Raw genomic sequence first — 12,592 nt, forward strand, 5'->3', positions numbered from 1 at the left:
AACTTAAACGCGGTGCCAAAGATTATTGCTCAAAGATGCCCGTCTACTGCATGTTTACATTGAAAAAATATGGAAAAGTATTCAAAAATGCATTCTGTGTGATGTAAGTGTATATACAGTAGTCAACATTTGAAGTGAAACAAAAAAAGTTTGATGAAAGGTTTTTGATCCACTTCAAATATTGATGTTAAAGGCTTTTATGAGACATTTTGCTCACTCGTTGATTTCCATCCTTCAATTTGTTCTTTTATAGTTTTCTAAAAGTGAAAAATAGAATAACTTATGAGTAGGTGTGTCCAAACATTTGACTAATACTGTATTTGTGCAAGAAATGACAAGCCAAAGGTGGAGAGCATGATGTGTATGAACCACAAGCAAACATAAAGCAGACATGCCATTCAGTTTCATCTCCATCCTTGTATTCGATGAGCAACATGTGCAAGTCTCACATTCTTACATTCTGTTAGTAAGTGGCATCAATTCATTCTGAACACCACAGTAAGTACATTCTCTTGCTGGAGGTCTATTCATTCAACAGTCAATGCCCAATATTACAAAATCATTATACTTTACACTTTGCGACTTAAATTATTGGCCCCAAAATCGTAGTCCCTTTTTTTTTTTTTTTTTTTACCAGTAAATTAAAGGACAGCATTGAAAGTCATCATATACTCCAGACTAGTAAGGCGACACTAAAGCAGAGCTAGAAATTGGTGCGAGGAATCAGAATATGATAGATAAAACTGTATAAGAGTCTTTGGACTTGTGCTTAGTTATGTACTGGGTTTTATGGAACAAGTAACATTATCCTTTCCACATCTATTATAATACTTTAAAGTATGAGGTGTTTAAAGGAGATATTGATGCTGCAGTAGTTGGATTAAATATTCTCAACTTTTAAATTGTGTCATTTATTTGTCATTTCCTATAAAGCCAGCATCAATCTCAATCTGTATTGCCATGTAATGCATAGTTGACATTCATACATGTGATTATAAATGAAAGGCGTTCACACATACATGGGTTTTATGACTGGAGGTCGACGAGTGGCTGTATTGCTGGTTGTGATTTGATGTTATTGGTCAAAATCTTTTTGAAAATCTGATGACAACTGGGACGTAGTGTCTGTAAACCATTTTCGACACAATTTTTCATTTGAACCTTGTACTGTATGTCTGCAAAGACAGATGCAGAGAGGTAAAACGGCTCACAGTAAAGGCCCTGACACACCAAGCCAGCAGTCGGCTAGTCTTTGCAGTGTGTTCTGCACCGTTGATTCAGCGTTGCATTGAGTCTTCTGTAAAGCTGCAATTGAATGCGTTTCATAATTTATTAATTTTACATTAACTCTGTTATTCGCCTGTTTATTACAGTGAAGTTGCTTTGAAACGATCTGTAATAAATTTGACTTGATTTGCTGGCGGAGCCCGTCGGTGATCAAGTGATCGAGATCGATCCGATTGGCTGTTCAGCGTAGCGAACCAGTGCACAAGAAGAAAAACAAAAGTGACGAAATCAAACAAATGGCAAAGTAAAAAGGGCGCACATAGAAGGCTGTGTTCCAAATAGGTTTCATTTGCGTTCCAAACGCCTCCGAATGGCACTTCGGAGTGAGAACAATCATGCCTGCCATATTTTAAACCTTTTCATAGTTCCAAGAACTAATGGTGGAAGTACCCACTTTTTGGTGTGTTCTAGAGAGGATGGATACCCGACCCGAGCCTGACGGGACCCAACAGGCCGGGCCAGGTTGGGTCAGATATTTAGAAATGATGTTCGGGTTCGAGTCGGGCTCGGTCACATCAGCGCGATAAGGCATTGAACATTTTAAATGTAAAAAAGCTTATTATTTAGGTATAGTCTACAGAATGAATGTGCCAGTTGGCTGTAGCTTTTGCGTTGTGATTAAACGCAACGTTTTGGCCCAGATGCGACGCCACAGTTGTTTTTTGTTGCCACTAGTTCTTTGGTAAGGCCAAGACACCACACCGACATCGATCCTCTCCATCTTACTGACACTTAACTACAGTCTCTCACAGGAGATGGATATATTATCGTGCATAATATCGAACATTTCTCAACTTTGCCGCATTGAATTACCGACGGTTGTTGTTGTTGAACGTAAATGTTGTTTTTTTGTCACTGAAAACCACTGTATGTGTGAACGCCTCTTAAGAGTGACTGCATAGAGCAAAACCAGGAAGCTGTGAAAGAAGCGAAGACATTACAAAAAGTGTGTTCCAGTTTTAAGTCAAGTCGGTGGTTAAATTGTCATTTCAAAAGCTTGTTTTTCATAGGAACGGATTCTGGTTGTGTTGGTCTGGATCTCCGAGCGTGGATGCGGTTGACAGGGGTAGCAGCGGTTGCGGCAGGTGTCCAGGGATCAGCGGCGGGACCTGCGCAGACTGTGTGAAGGTACTGGGAAGGGAGCTGGGCTGGTTGCTGGCAGCCATGGGCAGAGAGGCATTAAATGGGAGGGATGTGGGTACAGGGGATGTGGAGCTGGGACGCATCTGATTAAGTGTGAGGCGGGGTTGTGGTTCGTGTTGGAATGGATTAGACGCCGATGGAGCGCTCAGCCCTAAATGGGATAAAGTCCGAAATCAATTCAAATAATATGGATTTTGACACACGTGACAAGTAGTAGTTTGGTCTAGTGGTTCATTCTAACCTGATAAAAACGGGTTGAAGTTCTTGGAAGGAGGGTTGGAGGTTATCAGTGAATCCAAGTTGACGAGTGAAGCTCCGGTGGGACCCAGAAAGGCCTCTGGAGTACTGCCGGTTTGAGCTGGTTTTGGGAGACCTTCGCCAAAGGAAGACATATCGAAAGTCTCAGGACTACCGTGGCCATTTACATTTGCCTGACCTCCATCCATAGCCTCATCAAATAGATCGTCATCTATATAAGTGTAAATCATAAAAAAAGAAATATAAAAAAAGGGATATATACACGTGCGTGTGTGTGTGTGTGTGTGTGTGTGTGTGTGTGTGTGTGTGTGTGTGTGTGTGTGTGTGTGTGTGTACACTACCATTCACAAATTTGGGGTTGGTCCGATTTCTTTCATGTTTTTTAAAGGAGCCTCTTATGTTCACCAAGGCTGCATTTATTTGATCAAAAATACAGTAATATTTTTGAAAAATTATTACAATTTAAAATAAGTGTTTTCCATGTGAATACATGTAATTGTATGTAATATATTCCTGTGATCAAAGCTGAATTTTCCGCGTCATTACTCCAGTTTTCAGTGTCACATGACACTACAGAAATCACTCTAATGTGATTTGATGCTCAAGAAACATTTCTGATTATTAATGTTAAAAACAGTTGTGCTGCATATATTTTTGTGGAAACAAAGTTTTTTCAAAATTCTCCGATGAATAGAAAGTTCAAAGGAACAGCATTTATTTGAATAGAAAATCATTTGTAGCATTATAAATGTATTTTCTGTCATTTTTGATCAATTTAATGAATCCTTGCTGAATTAAAGCATTAATTTCTTTCAAAAGCCCCATATTTTGAAAGGTAGTGTAAATGTGATAAATAACGTAAAATCAAACTATTCACAGTCACACAAAAAAAGAAGAAAAAACAAATACAAAAATGGAATGAGTAGATGAAATATATTATAATGCAAAGTAGTAATTGTTAATATTAATAATATATGAATATGAAAAAAAAAAAAAAAATTCAGTTCAAGAAGAACAGTGATTGCCTGAGGGACTTCCTGCACGAGGCGACGGGGTTTTGAGAGGCCCAATAGATCCTTGTCTGTCAGAAACTGTGGGAGAAAAGGGATCCACTCCAGTTCCTAGAGAATTTAAAGACCCATGAAACACTGACTGGAGTTTCGTGACCTTTAGTTCACGTCTAACTCGAGGTCATCTCTATGCTACACATCCATGTTGACGATAAACATTTACACACATTTAAAATTCGCTTCCACTTCAGGGAAAACGAAGCCAGATTATATTGTGCACAGTAAAAAAAGTATAAAAAAAATGAATAGCATCTTCAATTAGTATATTTAGTATATTTAGCAAGTATGTGTTACAGCCATAGCTTGTATGTGTTACTTTATGCACTCAATGTATCACCGTGTATTGTTAGCGTAAGGCATGACGTGGTTGAGCTTGTACCATGTGCAGGGGAGATCCAGGTCTGATTGATGGACACAGGGCTTGAGGAGTTCTGGGGGGCGTCCCATGGGTCAGGATGTGTCTGTGGCCAAGGCTGGGAACGAACACTTAATGCAGGCGGTGCCATCCACGAGCTTCCATGGCCACGGGCTACTCGGCCACTGGGCTCTGATTGAACACAATCCAAAAGGTGTGTGGAGTTCACATTATCAAGGCAGTATTGCTGGACGTTAATTTTGCTTAAAGGCGCACCATGTGATTTGTTGATTTACATTTCATTGGCTGAACCAACAGTGGTCTTGGGCTTTTATACTGACAGATATAGGGGGAAATCAGTGGTTCTCAGCTGGGGGCCTCACTTCCAAAAGGGGGGGCCGAATGATGGCTTAAAATGATTTAAAACCAGCTTTACGATGAGCTAGAACAGCCAAGAATCAAGTTGTAAGCTGAAATCATGTTTCGTATTTTAATTTGTTCCTTTAACAGCTGCTGTTTTTATTTAAGAACAAGGGTTCTCATCACCCTGAACAACTTGGATATATTATATGAGGGAATTTTAAAAACGTGATAAAATATTATGTTTTTTTATTTATTATTATTATTATTATTAAGTAACAGGCGTTGCTATTCACAGGCGTATTTGTCACGACTCAATTTATATACATTTTTGTCAAGCTCTAAAATGTTATTGGATAGAAATTTGGAAGTAATTATTTGGAAGTAATACATAAAACAAGTTTTCAAAAACTCTACACACAAACTAGTGAAAGTCATGTAAATTAATTGGTAATAAAACAGTATAAACCATGAAGAACATTCAGGTAATGGAATTATGCTTTTAATTATTTATAATATTACTTAATAATTTTAATATACTACCACCAGTTTTATTTTAGTATCATTAAGATACTAGAATAGTTGTTATTAATATGTTGGATTAGTTTTTATTTGTATATTTTCTTTCATTTTAGTTTTATTTAAAGTTTTAGCTATTTTGTTGCAGAGTTCTTGTTAATTTTTATTAAATTTTTTATTGATTTTAATTTTTGTTTTAGTTAATTTAGTACTTCAAGTTAAGTAAAGTTAATTCAATAAAAATGAGAAATGTTGTATACATTTATATATATATATATCATTTTATTTCAGCTAAAGTTTATTTTATTTCAAGCTATAAAAATGTTTTTATAATAACCCTGACTGCCAATTCTAGTTTCTGTACACAGAAAGTCTGAAAATTAGCAGCTTTGTCATTCTAGCATAAGTATCAGAAATATCTTCAGATATTGTCTTTGACAACCAAAGTCCTTGAAGTCAAAAAGACATTTTTGGTTACCATTATCACGGAGTAACACCTATTCTAGTCGCTATTCACAGGCATATTTGTCAGCCATGACTCATTTAATTTGCAACCTCAAAGAGTCCATCTGCACCAAATGCGAGTAAAAACAGGCTATGGTGAGTAAATAAATTCTTAATCCCGTTGGGCAGAACATTTTTTGCATGATCTTGCTTGCGTTTGGGTGTGTGTGGGCAACTTAGGTCAAATCAATCTCCCTATAATTCTCCTGTCTATATATTCCTCCCTATAATAATATCCCCTGCTCTGTCAAGAATTTTTTTTTTTTAATTCCAATGAAAATATAATAAATCCAAAAAATGTATTATGTACTGCACTCAAAAAAATAAATTGTTGAATGAACATGATTTAATCGTATCACCCATTATGCATCTAAGCAAGATTTGAATATTTTATTTGAACACAATATTGGTTTGTAAATTGAACATGATTGTAATATGTCAATGCAACTTCTTTGCAACTAATTGAATCAACATGTTTGTATTGTGTTAGACTAATCAAATGTATTCTCATTCACTCAAAGCACAGGAAAGCAGAATCACCAAAGGAGAAAATTTAATTTTTAAGTCACCATTATGGAGATCAGTGTGTGTTTTAGTTGGGCTCTTCACCCTTAAATTATTAACTTTAAGTTTTGTTTGGCTGCTGTACATAAGTTATAACAGCCAGATGAACAAATAGGAACGGTGATCTGATGGTGATGGTTGTGTATTAACATAACCATTATTTCACAATCATTTTACCTGAATCACTGAACTCATATAGAGTCCAATTTATGATTTAGGTTTATTTTATTAATTAAAGCTGCATAATATGTTTAGCCTTATCAATGAAATTAAACGATCAAATCAATAAAAAATAATTATACACATTTCTTTTTAGGCACACACAGACATCAAGATTTAACTTATGAATCTCAGCAATGGTGAGAAACAGATCACCTCTGATCATAAGCTCATTATTTATTCATGCAGCAATGCATGATGGGAGCTATGAATGAGTTTTGATTGGTGCAACACAGAATGCACTGCAACATGCTTTATAAATGTCACCATGGTTGAGATTCATACACTGATTCTTGATGTCTGTGTGTGCCCAAAAAAAGAAATGTGTATATATATTTTTTTTTTTTTATTGATTTGATCGTTTTAATTTCATTGAAAAGGCTAAACCTATTATGCAGCTAAATTTAATAAATTATACCTAACTCATAAATTGGACTCTATATGAGTTAAGTGATTCAGGTTAAATGATTGTGAAATAATGGTTATGTTAATACACAACCAACACCATCAGATCACCGTTCCTATTTGTTCATCTGGCTGTTATAACTTATGTACAGCAGCCAAACAAAACTTAGTTAATAATTTAAGGGTGAAGAGCCCAACTAAAACACACACTGATCTCCATAATGGTGACTTAAACATTTTATTTTCTCCTTTGGTGATTCTGCTTTCCTGTGCTTTGAGTGAATGAGAATACATTTGATTAGTCTAACACAATACAAACATGTTGATTCAATTAGTTGCAAAGAAGTTGCATTGACATATTACAATCATGTTCAATTTACAAACCAATATTGTGTTCAAATAAAATATTCAAATCTTGCTTAGATGCATAATGGGTGATACGATTAAATCATGTTCATTCAACAATTTATTTTTTTGAGTGTGTTAGGAAACATTTATGGCCAAAACATTTTCTTGAACTAACAGCCATTGGCTAATGTGGCTAAAACATAATTTTGACAATGTGATCTCAACATGGGTACTCACACCTTACATAGAATAAACGCACCTTATTATTTTAAACATATCTATCAAAAAATACTGGGTGTGCCTTTACTGTGTAAGAGTTTAAATAGCTGAGATACAGTTATATTCAATCACAGATCTTACCCAGACTATCCCAGGGGTCGGACCTCAGAGGACCAGCCTGGGCTAAACCGCTATGGCCTCCAGATGAATCCCAAAGTTTGGCAGCAGAGGGCACATCAGGAGCTGGAGCAAAAATATCTGCAAGATCCAACATGGCAGACTGCCAAAGGAAAGGAAAGAAAAGCACTTTCAGCACATTCAGAACGAGTTTTTAGGTCAATACAGTATGTATCTATACACAAGCGTTCACAAAAAGCCTCCAATGGGGACATCTAACTGCAGTACAGTAACCTCGAAGTTTCTAAAGCCCCGAAGAACAATAAGGCCGACCCAATAATGTCCATCTCTCCAGTAAGTGTGCCAAAATAGCTTGACCACTAATACATAATCCTTCCTACAATTACAACAATACCCACACCTGACTGTACCTGTTTGTGTCAATGTATATTTGTAACTTTGACTTCTTGTTTACAATGATTTGTCATAGTAACTCTAGATTTGAATCCGTTTATCTCATCCAAATAACTGCATCACAGGAGTCATTTAGAAGAGCTTCTAAACAGCCAACAGGATAAAAGAGTTGTCTCATACTCCTCCTCCTTTGGCCTCCATTTCTCGTTTGCTCTCCTCGAGTGCTTTCTGGAGCAACGACTCGTCTCCCTGGCGACTTCGCTGCTCCTAGCAAACAACAGACACAGAAGACAGCCTTAAGAACACCTCATTTAGAGAGAAAGTCTACAAAAGACATGTATGCACAGTCATCCTATCATACTTTTTCCTAGAGATGCACCGGTCGACCAGCCATAAATCGTGTTTTTTTTTTTTTTTGCCGATCTCTATTCCGGACTTATTGCAATCATTTCCCAATATGTGATTTGTGTTGAAATATTGTAAAGTCTGTAAACAGGACGTTAATGCTGGCCAGAGACGGGACGCGCTGAAGACGGACGCAGAAAGAAACCCTGAACCAGGCACATTAAGCTCACGGTTCGCGCAGATGCTCAAAATATACGAAGCAAAATCCAAATATTGATTTGGGGGTGGGGGTTTGTATAAATATGTCTCTCTGAAGGGAACTGACTGTTTTCATCAGTCTCTTGCCATCATAGAAGTCTCTATCCGTCCGCTGGTCCGTCTGCTGTGACGCCCAGTCTATGGAGTCTACATTTCCAGTAGGTCGTACCTTGAAGGCTCGTCTCAGAACATTTTAACAACTATTTCGAAGACAAGTCCTGCTGAAGGATAGCTTCCGATTTGATCTTCACTGGGAAGAGATCGAGAATGAAGTAGGGACCACCGGCAGTGGTATATATTAGGACTTCGGCATCACTGTCGTGATTGGTCAACTGACAGACGTGGTGTAATTGGTGTTTTTATGATCCGTCACACCCAGAGGTGTTTCCCATAGTGAGATACCAAGCGAATGTTTGAATGAGAACTGCTTCGCTGTTGCTGATAGTTATTGCTGCTGGGACATGCTACTGCCAATACATACACAGACACGCTGCTGTGAGCAAGTAAGACATGCTGCTGCTTTACAATAGAGCATACATGAATTACACGTGGCAGATCTATACAGGTGGAGCTGGGGAAGGTGGAGGGTTTCTGAAAGCACGCTGCAACTGCTGACCAAGTATTTGAAGGCTGAGCAGCGAGCTCATTTGCTACTGATACAGAAGGGAACCAATCAGCTGTTCCCTATAGAGAATGATGTGATTGAAAGCAGATTGAGTTAAAGTCCCTGTAAAGTCAAAATTAAGTATGTGTTCTGACTTTGTCATATCACAGAAAAATGTGTTATTAGCCACCCAGCCAAATTTGAATGATAAAAAAAGCCGGCAAGTACATAAAATAAGCTATCAAAATCTTGAAAAAATGAGCAGTGGTCTCTGCTCTCAAACGCTGGGGGCGTGTCCGCCGGCTGCGCTGAAACCTGTCTGACTGACATCAAACTTCTCGAGTGACTTTATGCATGAAAGACTCGGTCTCTTTTGTGGTCGGAAGGGACTGCTTTGTGAACAGATAATAGTTTAAATTACTTGGTTAAGGAATCATATTGATCATATAAATAAACAAAAAATAATCACGTTAGAGGGTTGCAGAATTTAGTACGTACTGTGGACTACCTACTATAATTATAACATAACCACACAAGGCAGCCTACCCTCATTGGTGGGCACGCACTGCCGAGGATGAAGGCCGAGGCGGGAGATAGTCGGTTCGGCCACATTCACCAGTAACAGCGGATTATCCCAGTTGTCTCCGACGAAAGTTTATAAAACTATCCCGTGTAAAATGATCACTACAGAGGTGGGTTTTGGTGGTGATCCTCAGCTCTCCATCAAGGTGGCTCTTCACAAAATTAATCCACCTCTTCTTGATGTGATCGTTTTTAGGAAATGTAAATAAGGACACCGATCTATTTCGTACATGATCGTATCCAGGTAGTAGCCTACACATTTCCGTGACGAAGGCATAGCTAACTAGCAAACTGTAGGCTGTAGTAATAATAGAACTGACAGTAACTCGCGATTGAGCGCCAAACTGATGCGAATGTGCTCTATTTATATTGTTAGGAGTGGCCAGCCTCAGGGGCTCCAGTGCGTCATCAAGTAGGGGCGTGTCCAGGAGCTCAGGGGCTCCAGTGCGTCATCGAGCCCCCGTTTTAGCCCCGCCAAAAAAATCCGGAAAATAGCAATGGTGAAAAACTGTTTAACGGTCTAACTCCACAATTCAGTACTTCGCAGTTCACAGTCTTTGTATAATGTTTTAGCAATACATATCTAACATTTATAATGTGTTTAGAATTTTTTTTTAGAATTGCCTTTACAGGGACTTTAAGGACCAATCAGCCTGCGCCATCTAGAGTTTAATGACAGAACTTTGTATTCTTTTAAAGTATATTATTTCCATACTCTTTTGGGCCCCGATCACACCTGACGCGTTTTTCAGGTTAAAAAACGCGAGACGCACAGCACTGGCCCATCACACAGAACGAGCAGTGCGCTGCGTTTTTTATGTTGCTAGGCAACCACTGAAACATCTCTCCTGTCAGTCAAGTAAATGGTCAAATCAGCTTTTTATTAACTTTATTTACTTTCTGTTAACATTGTGGTAGTTACGGTCTGTGAAGTCGTTAGCTCCTGGTAACCCGCGAGAGCTCCACAAGTTTATCCTCCATCATCGCACTCTCCGGGCGTTCGAAGCAACTGTAGCTTTCATCACCACAACGGAAGGCCCGCCTCTCCATTCATTCGATTGGACAGTGGAAAAAAATGCGATGACGTCGGGCGCTTTCAACTGCAAAAACGCGAGGCGTAGCAGGAGGTAAAACGCGAGGCGCCTGGGGCGCATAAACAGCGTGCAGAACGCTCACTGCCATAGGAAAACAATTGAAAAAAAAGGCGCCTTTCACTGCAAAAAAACGCGTTTGGTGTGATCAGGGCCTTAGTATGCTTCTTTATGTAAGTGTTTTTTACTTGGGTTTAACCATTTAAAAAACTCAGTAAATAACTAATGGTGCTTTTCCAAGATGGTATTCACATACTTAGAATTGACCCTTCGCACGGAGCTTGATTGACAGGTGATCTGACCAATCATACTTCGCCATCCGCCATTTTGTCCGACAAAGCAGTCAGGAGAGTTAGTAGATTAACATGGGAGGATTTGAACTTGAAAAGCGGAGTGTACTGACGTCTTTCTGCGGTTAAAACAACATTCCTCCTGATGTTCATTCATGTTTATTTGATGCTATAAATGAACTGAAGGAAGAGATGATCGGTTCATGAGCAGCTTTAACTGAGGCTCTACAGCGATCTGTCACGACACATTAAAGAGCCGCAAAACTGTATTTATTGTTTAAATTTCTTTTAAAAAATGACCAAATTTGAAAGGTGAGACTTTGTTTAATATGTTTAATATCAAAAGTAACCGAAAAGTAACCTGGTCTGTCCTGTCTGTCAGTGTGTTGTCAGTGTGCTCTCTGCTCCGCGATGTATCTTTCACTGCGTGAGAACATGGTGTGGCGTGAGAGCGGCGTAGCTTGTCGGACATAGCGACAGTAACTAAGGGGGGCGGGTCTTTGCGAACGGTCAATATGGGGTAGAAGTTTAAAAATATTTTCAATGTCACATCACCCACATCTCCCCCATGTTGGTCTTCCAATGGCTGAAATAGTTTTAGATGTGGGAAAACTATGTCTTGTAAAGTTACAATAACTTATAATATACAATAACTTATGCAACTCATGCTCCAGATGCCTACCTGCTGATGTTCCTCTTTACTGAGACTCAGAGCCAGCTGAAGTTGAGCCTCTTCATCCATGTCTAGAGCAGCAGTAGCAGCAACAGGAGGAGGAGGAGGAGGAAGAGGAACTGGCTAGAGATTTACAATCAGACAACATACAATCAGTGTCACTTACAACACAGTACATGCACGTTTCTGAAACTACAGCGCAACTAATGAATGAAGGGCAGGTGTGTCTGTGACTCCTGGTAATGCTGTACCTTGTGCGTCTCCTTACTAAGACTCATTGCGATCTGAAGCTGTGTCTGTTCATCAATATCCACAACAGGAGCGGGCTGGAGGAGAAGAGGATTGGGGTTAGTGAAGAGCATATCAGAGTGCAATTGAGTTTCAATTGCAAAATGTTTGCGTTCCCCCGAGAAACTTTGTGTTCGCTCACAAAGAACTCAAAAGCTTTGTGAGCGAACGAACGAAGAGTTTCTTCGGGGAACGCAACCATGTTGCGTGTGTAGGAACTGAGAGCGAATCAGACCGCAATGACTAAATTAAACAAGTCTAAACAAGAAACAGAATTCCATAAACATTTTTTGCACATTTTTATGGAAATTTGCAAAATGAAAAAATTCTACATAAATATAATATTAAATATATATATATATCAAACACTATTAAAGTCATGTAAACAGTCTGTCAAATAAAAACAAATAATTTAACTACAAGCAATAGCAGAAATAAACACAATAGAACAAACATGCTAATTAAATATGGTGCTTTTCAGGTTTTACAAATGTACTTATATAAAGTACACTTTAATATCTCTAATCAAACATGTAATTAGTTAACAAGCATATACTTAAAGTTTACTAAGTATACTTGAAGTTGTTCCAATTTAGCGCATGAAAGTAAACTAAATAAACTTGCAATTATGTTTTACTACAATTTAATTACAACTAGAATATACTTAGTACAAAATTAG

At 38.3% G+C, this 12,592-nt stretch overlaps 1 protein-coding gene across 4 annotated transcripts in view; it reads right to left on the bottom strand.

Moving 5' to 3' along the window:
* Positions 1-301: 301 nt before the first annotated feature.
* The window catches only part of epn3a (epsin 3a), a 32,961-nt gene continuing 20,670 nt past the window's right edge, over positions 302-12,592 (bottom strand). The window contains exons 4-11 of one of the 4 annotated variants that reach the window (XM_079604783.1): positions 11,877-11,951; positions 11,635-11,748; positions 7,963-8,049; positions 7,393-7,531; positions 4,138-4,305; positions 3,714-3,809; positions 2,672-2,899; positions 302-2,581 (exon numbers count right to left, since the gene is read on the bottom strand). In XM_079604783.1, the coding sequence (XP_079460909.1) occupies positions 2,292-2,581; positions 2,672-2,899; positions 3,714-3,809; positions 4,138-4,305; positions 7,393-7,531; positions 7,963-8,049; positions 11,635-11,748; positions 11,877-11,951 (1,197 nt within the window). In that variant the 3' untranslated portion in view covers positions 302-2,291. Of the gene's footprint in view, positions 2,582-2,671; positions 2,900-3,713; positions 3,810-4,095; positions 4,306-7,392; positions 7,532-7,962; positions 8,050-11,634; positions 11,749-11,876; positions 11,952-12,592 lie in introns of all 4 variants that reach the window. The other 3 variants (XM_079604782.1, XM_079604784.1, XM_079604785.1) reach the window with 3 other exon arrangements.

The sequence above is a fragment of the Phoxinus phoxinus genome, assembly GCF_949152265.1.
Source record: "Phoxinus phoxinus genome assembly, chromosome: 1".
In the NCBI taxonomy this organism is placed as follows: domain Eukaryota; kingdom Metazoa; phylum Chordata; class Actinopteri; order Cypriniformes; family Leuciscidae; genus Phoxinus; species Phoxinus phoxinus.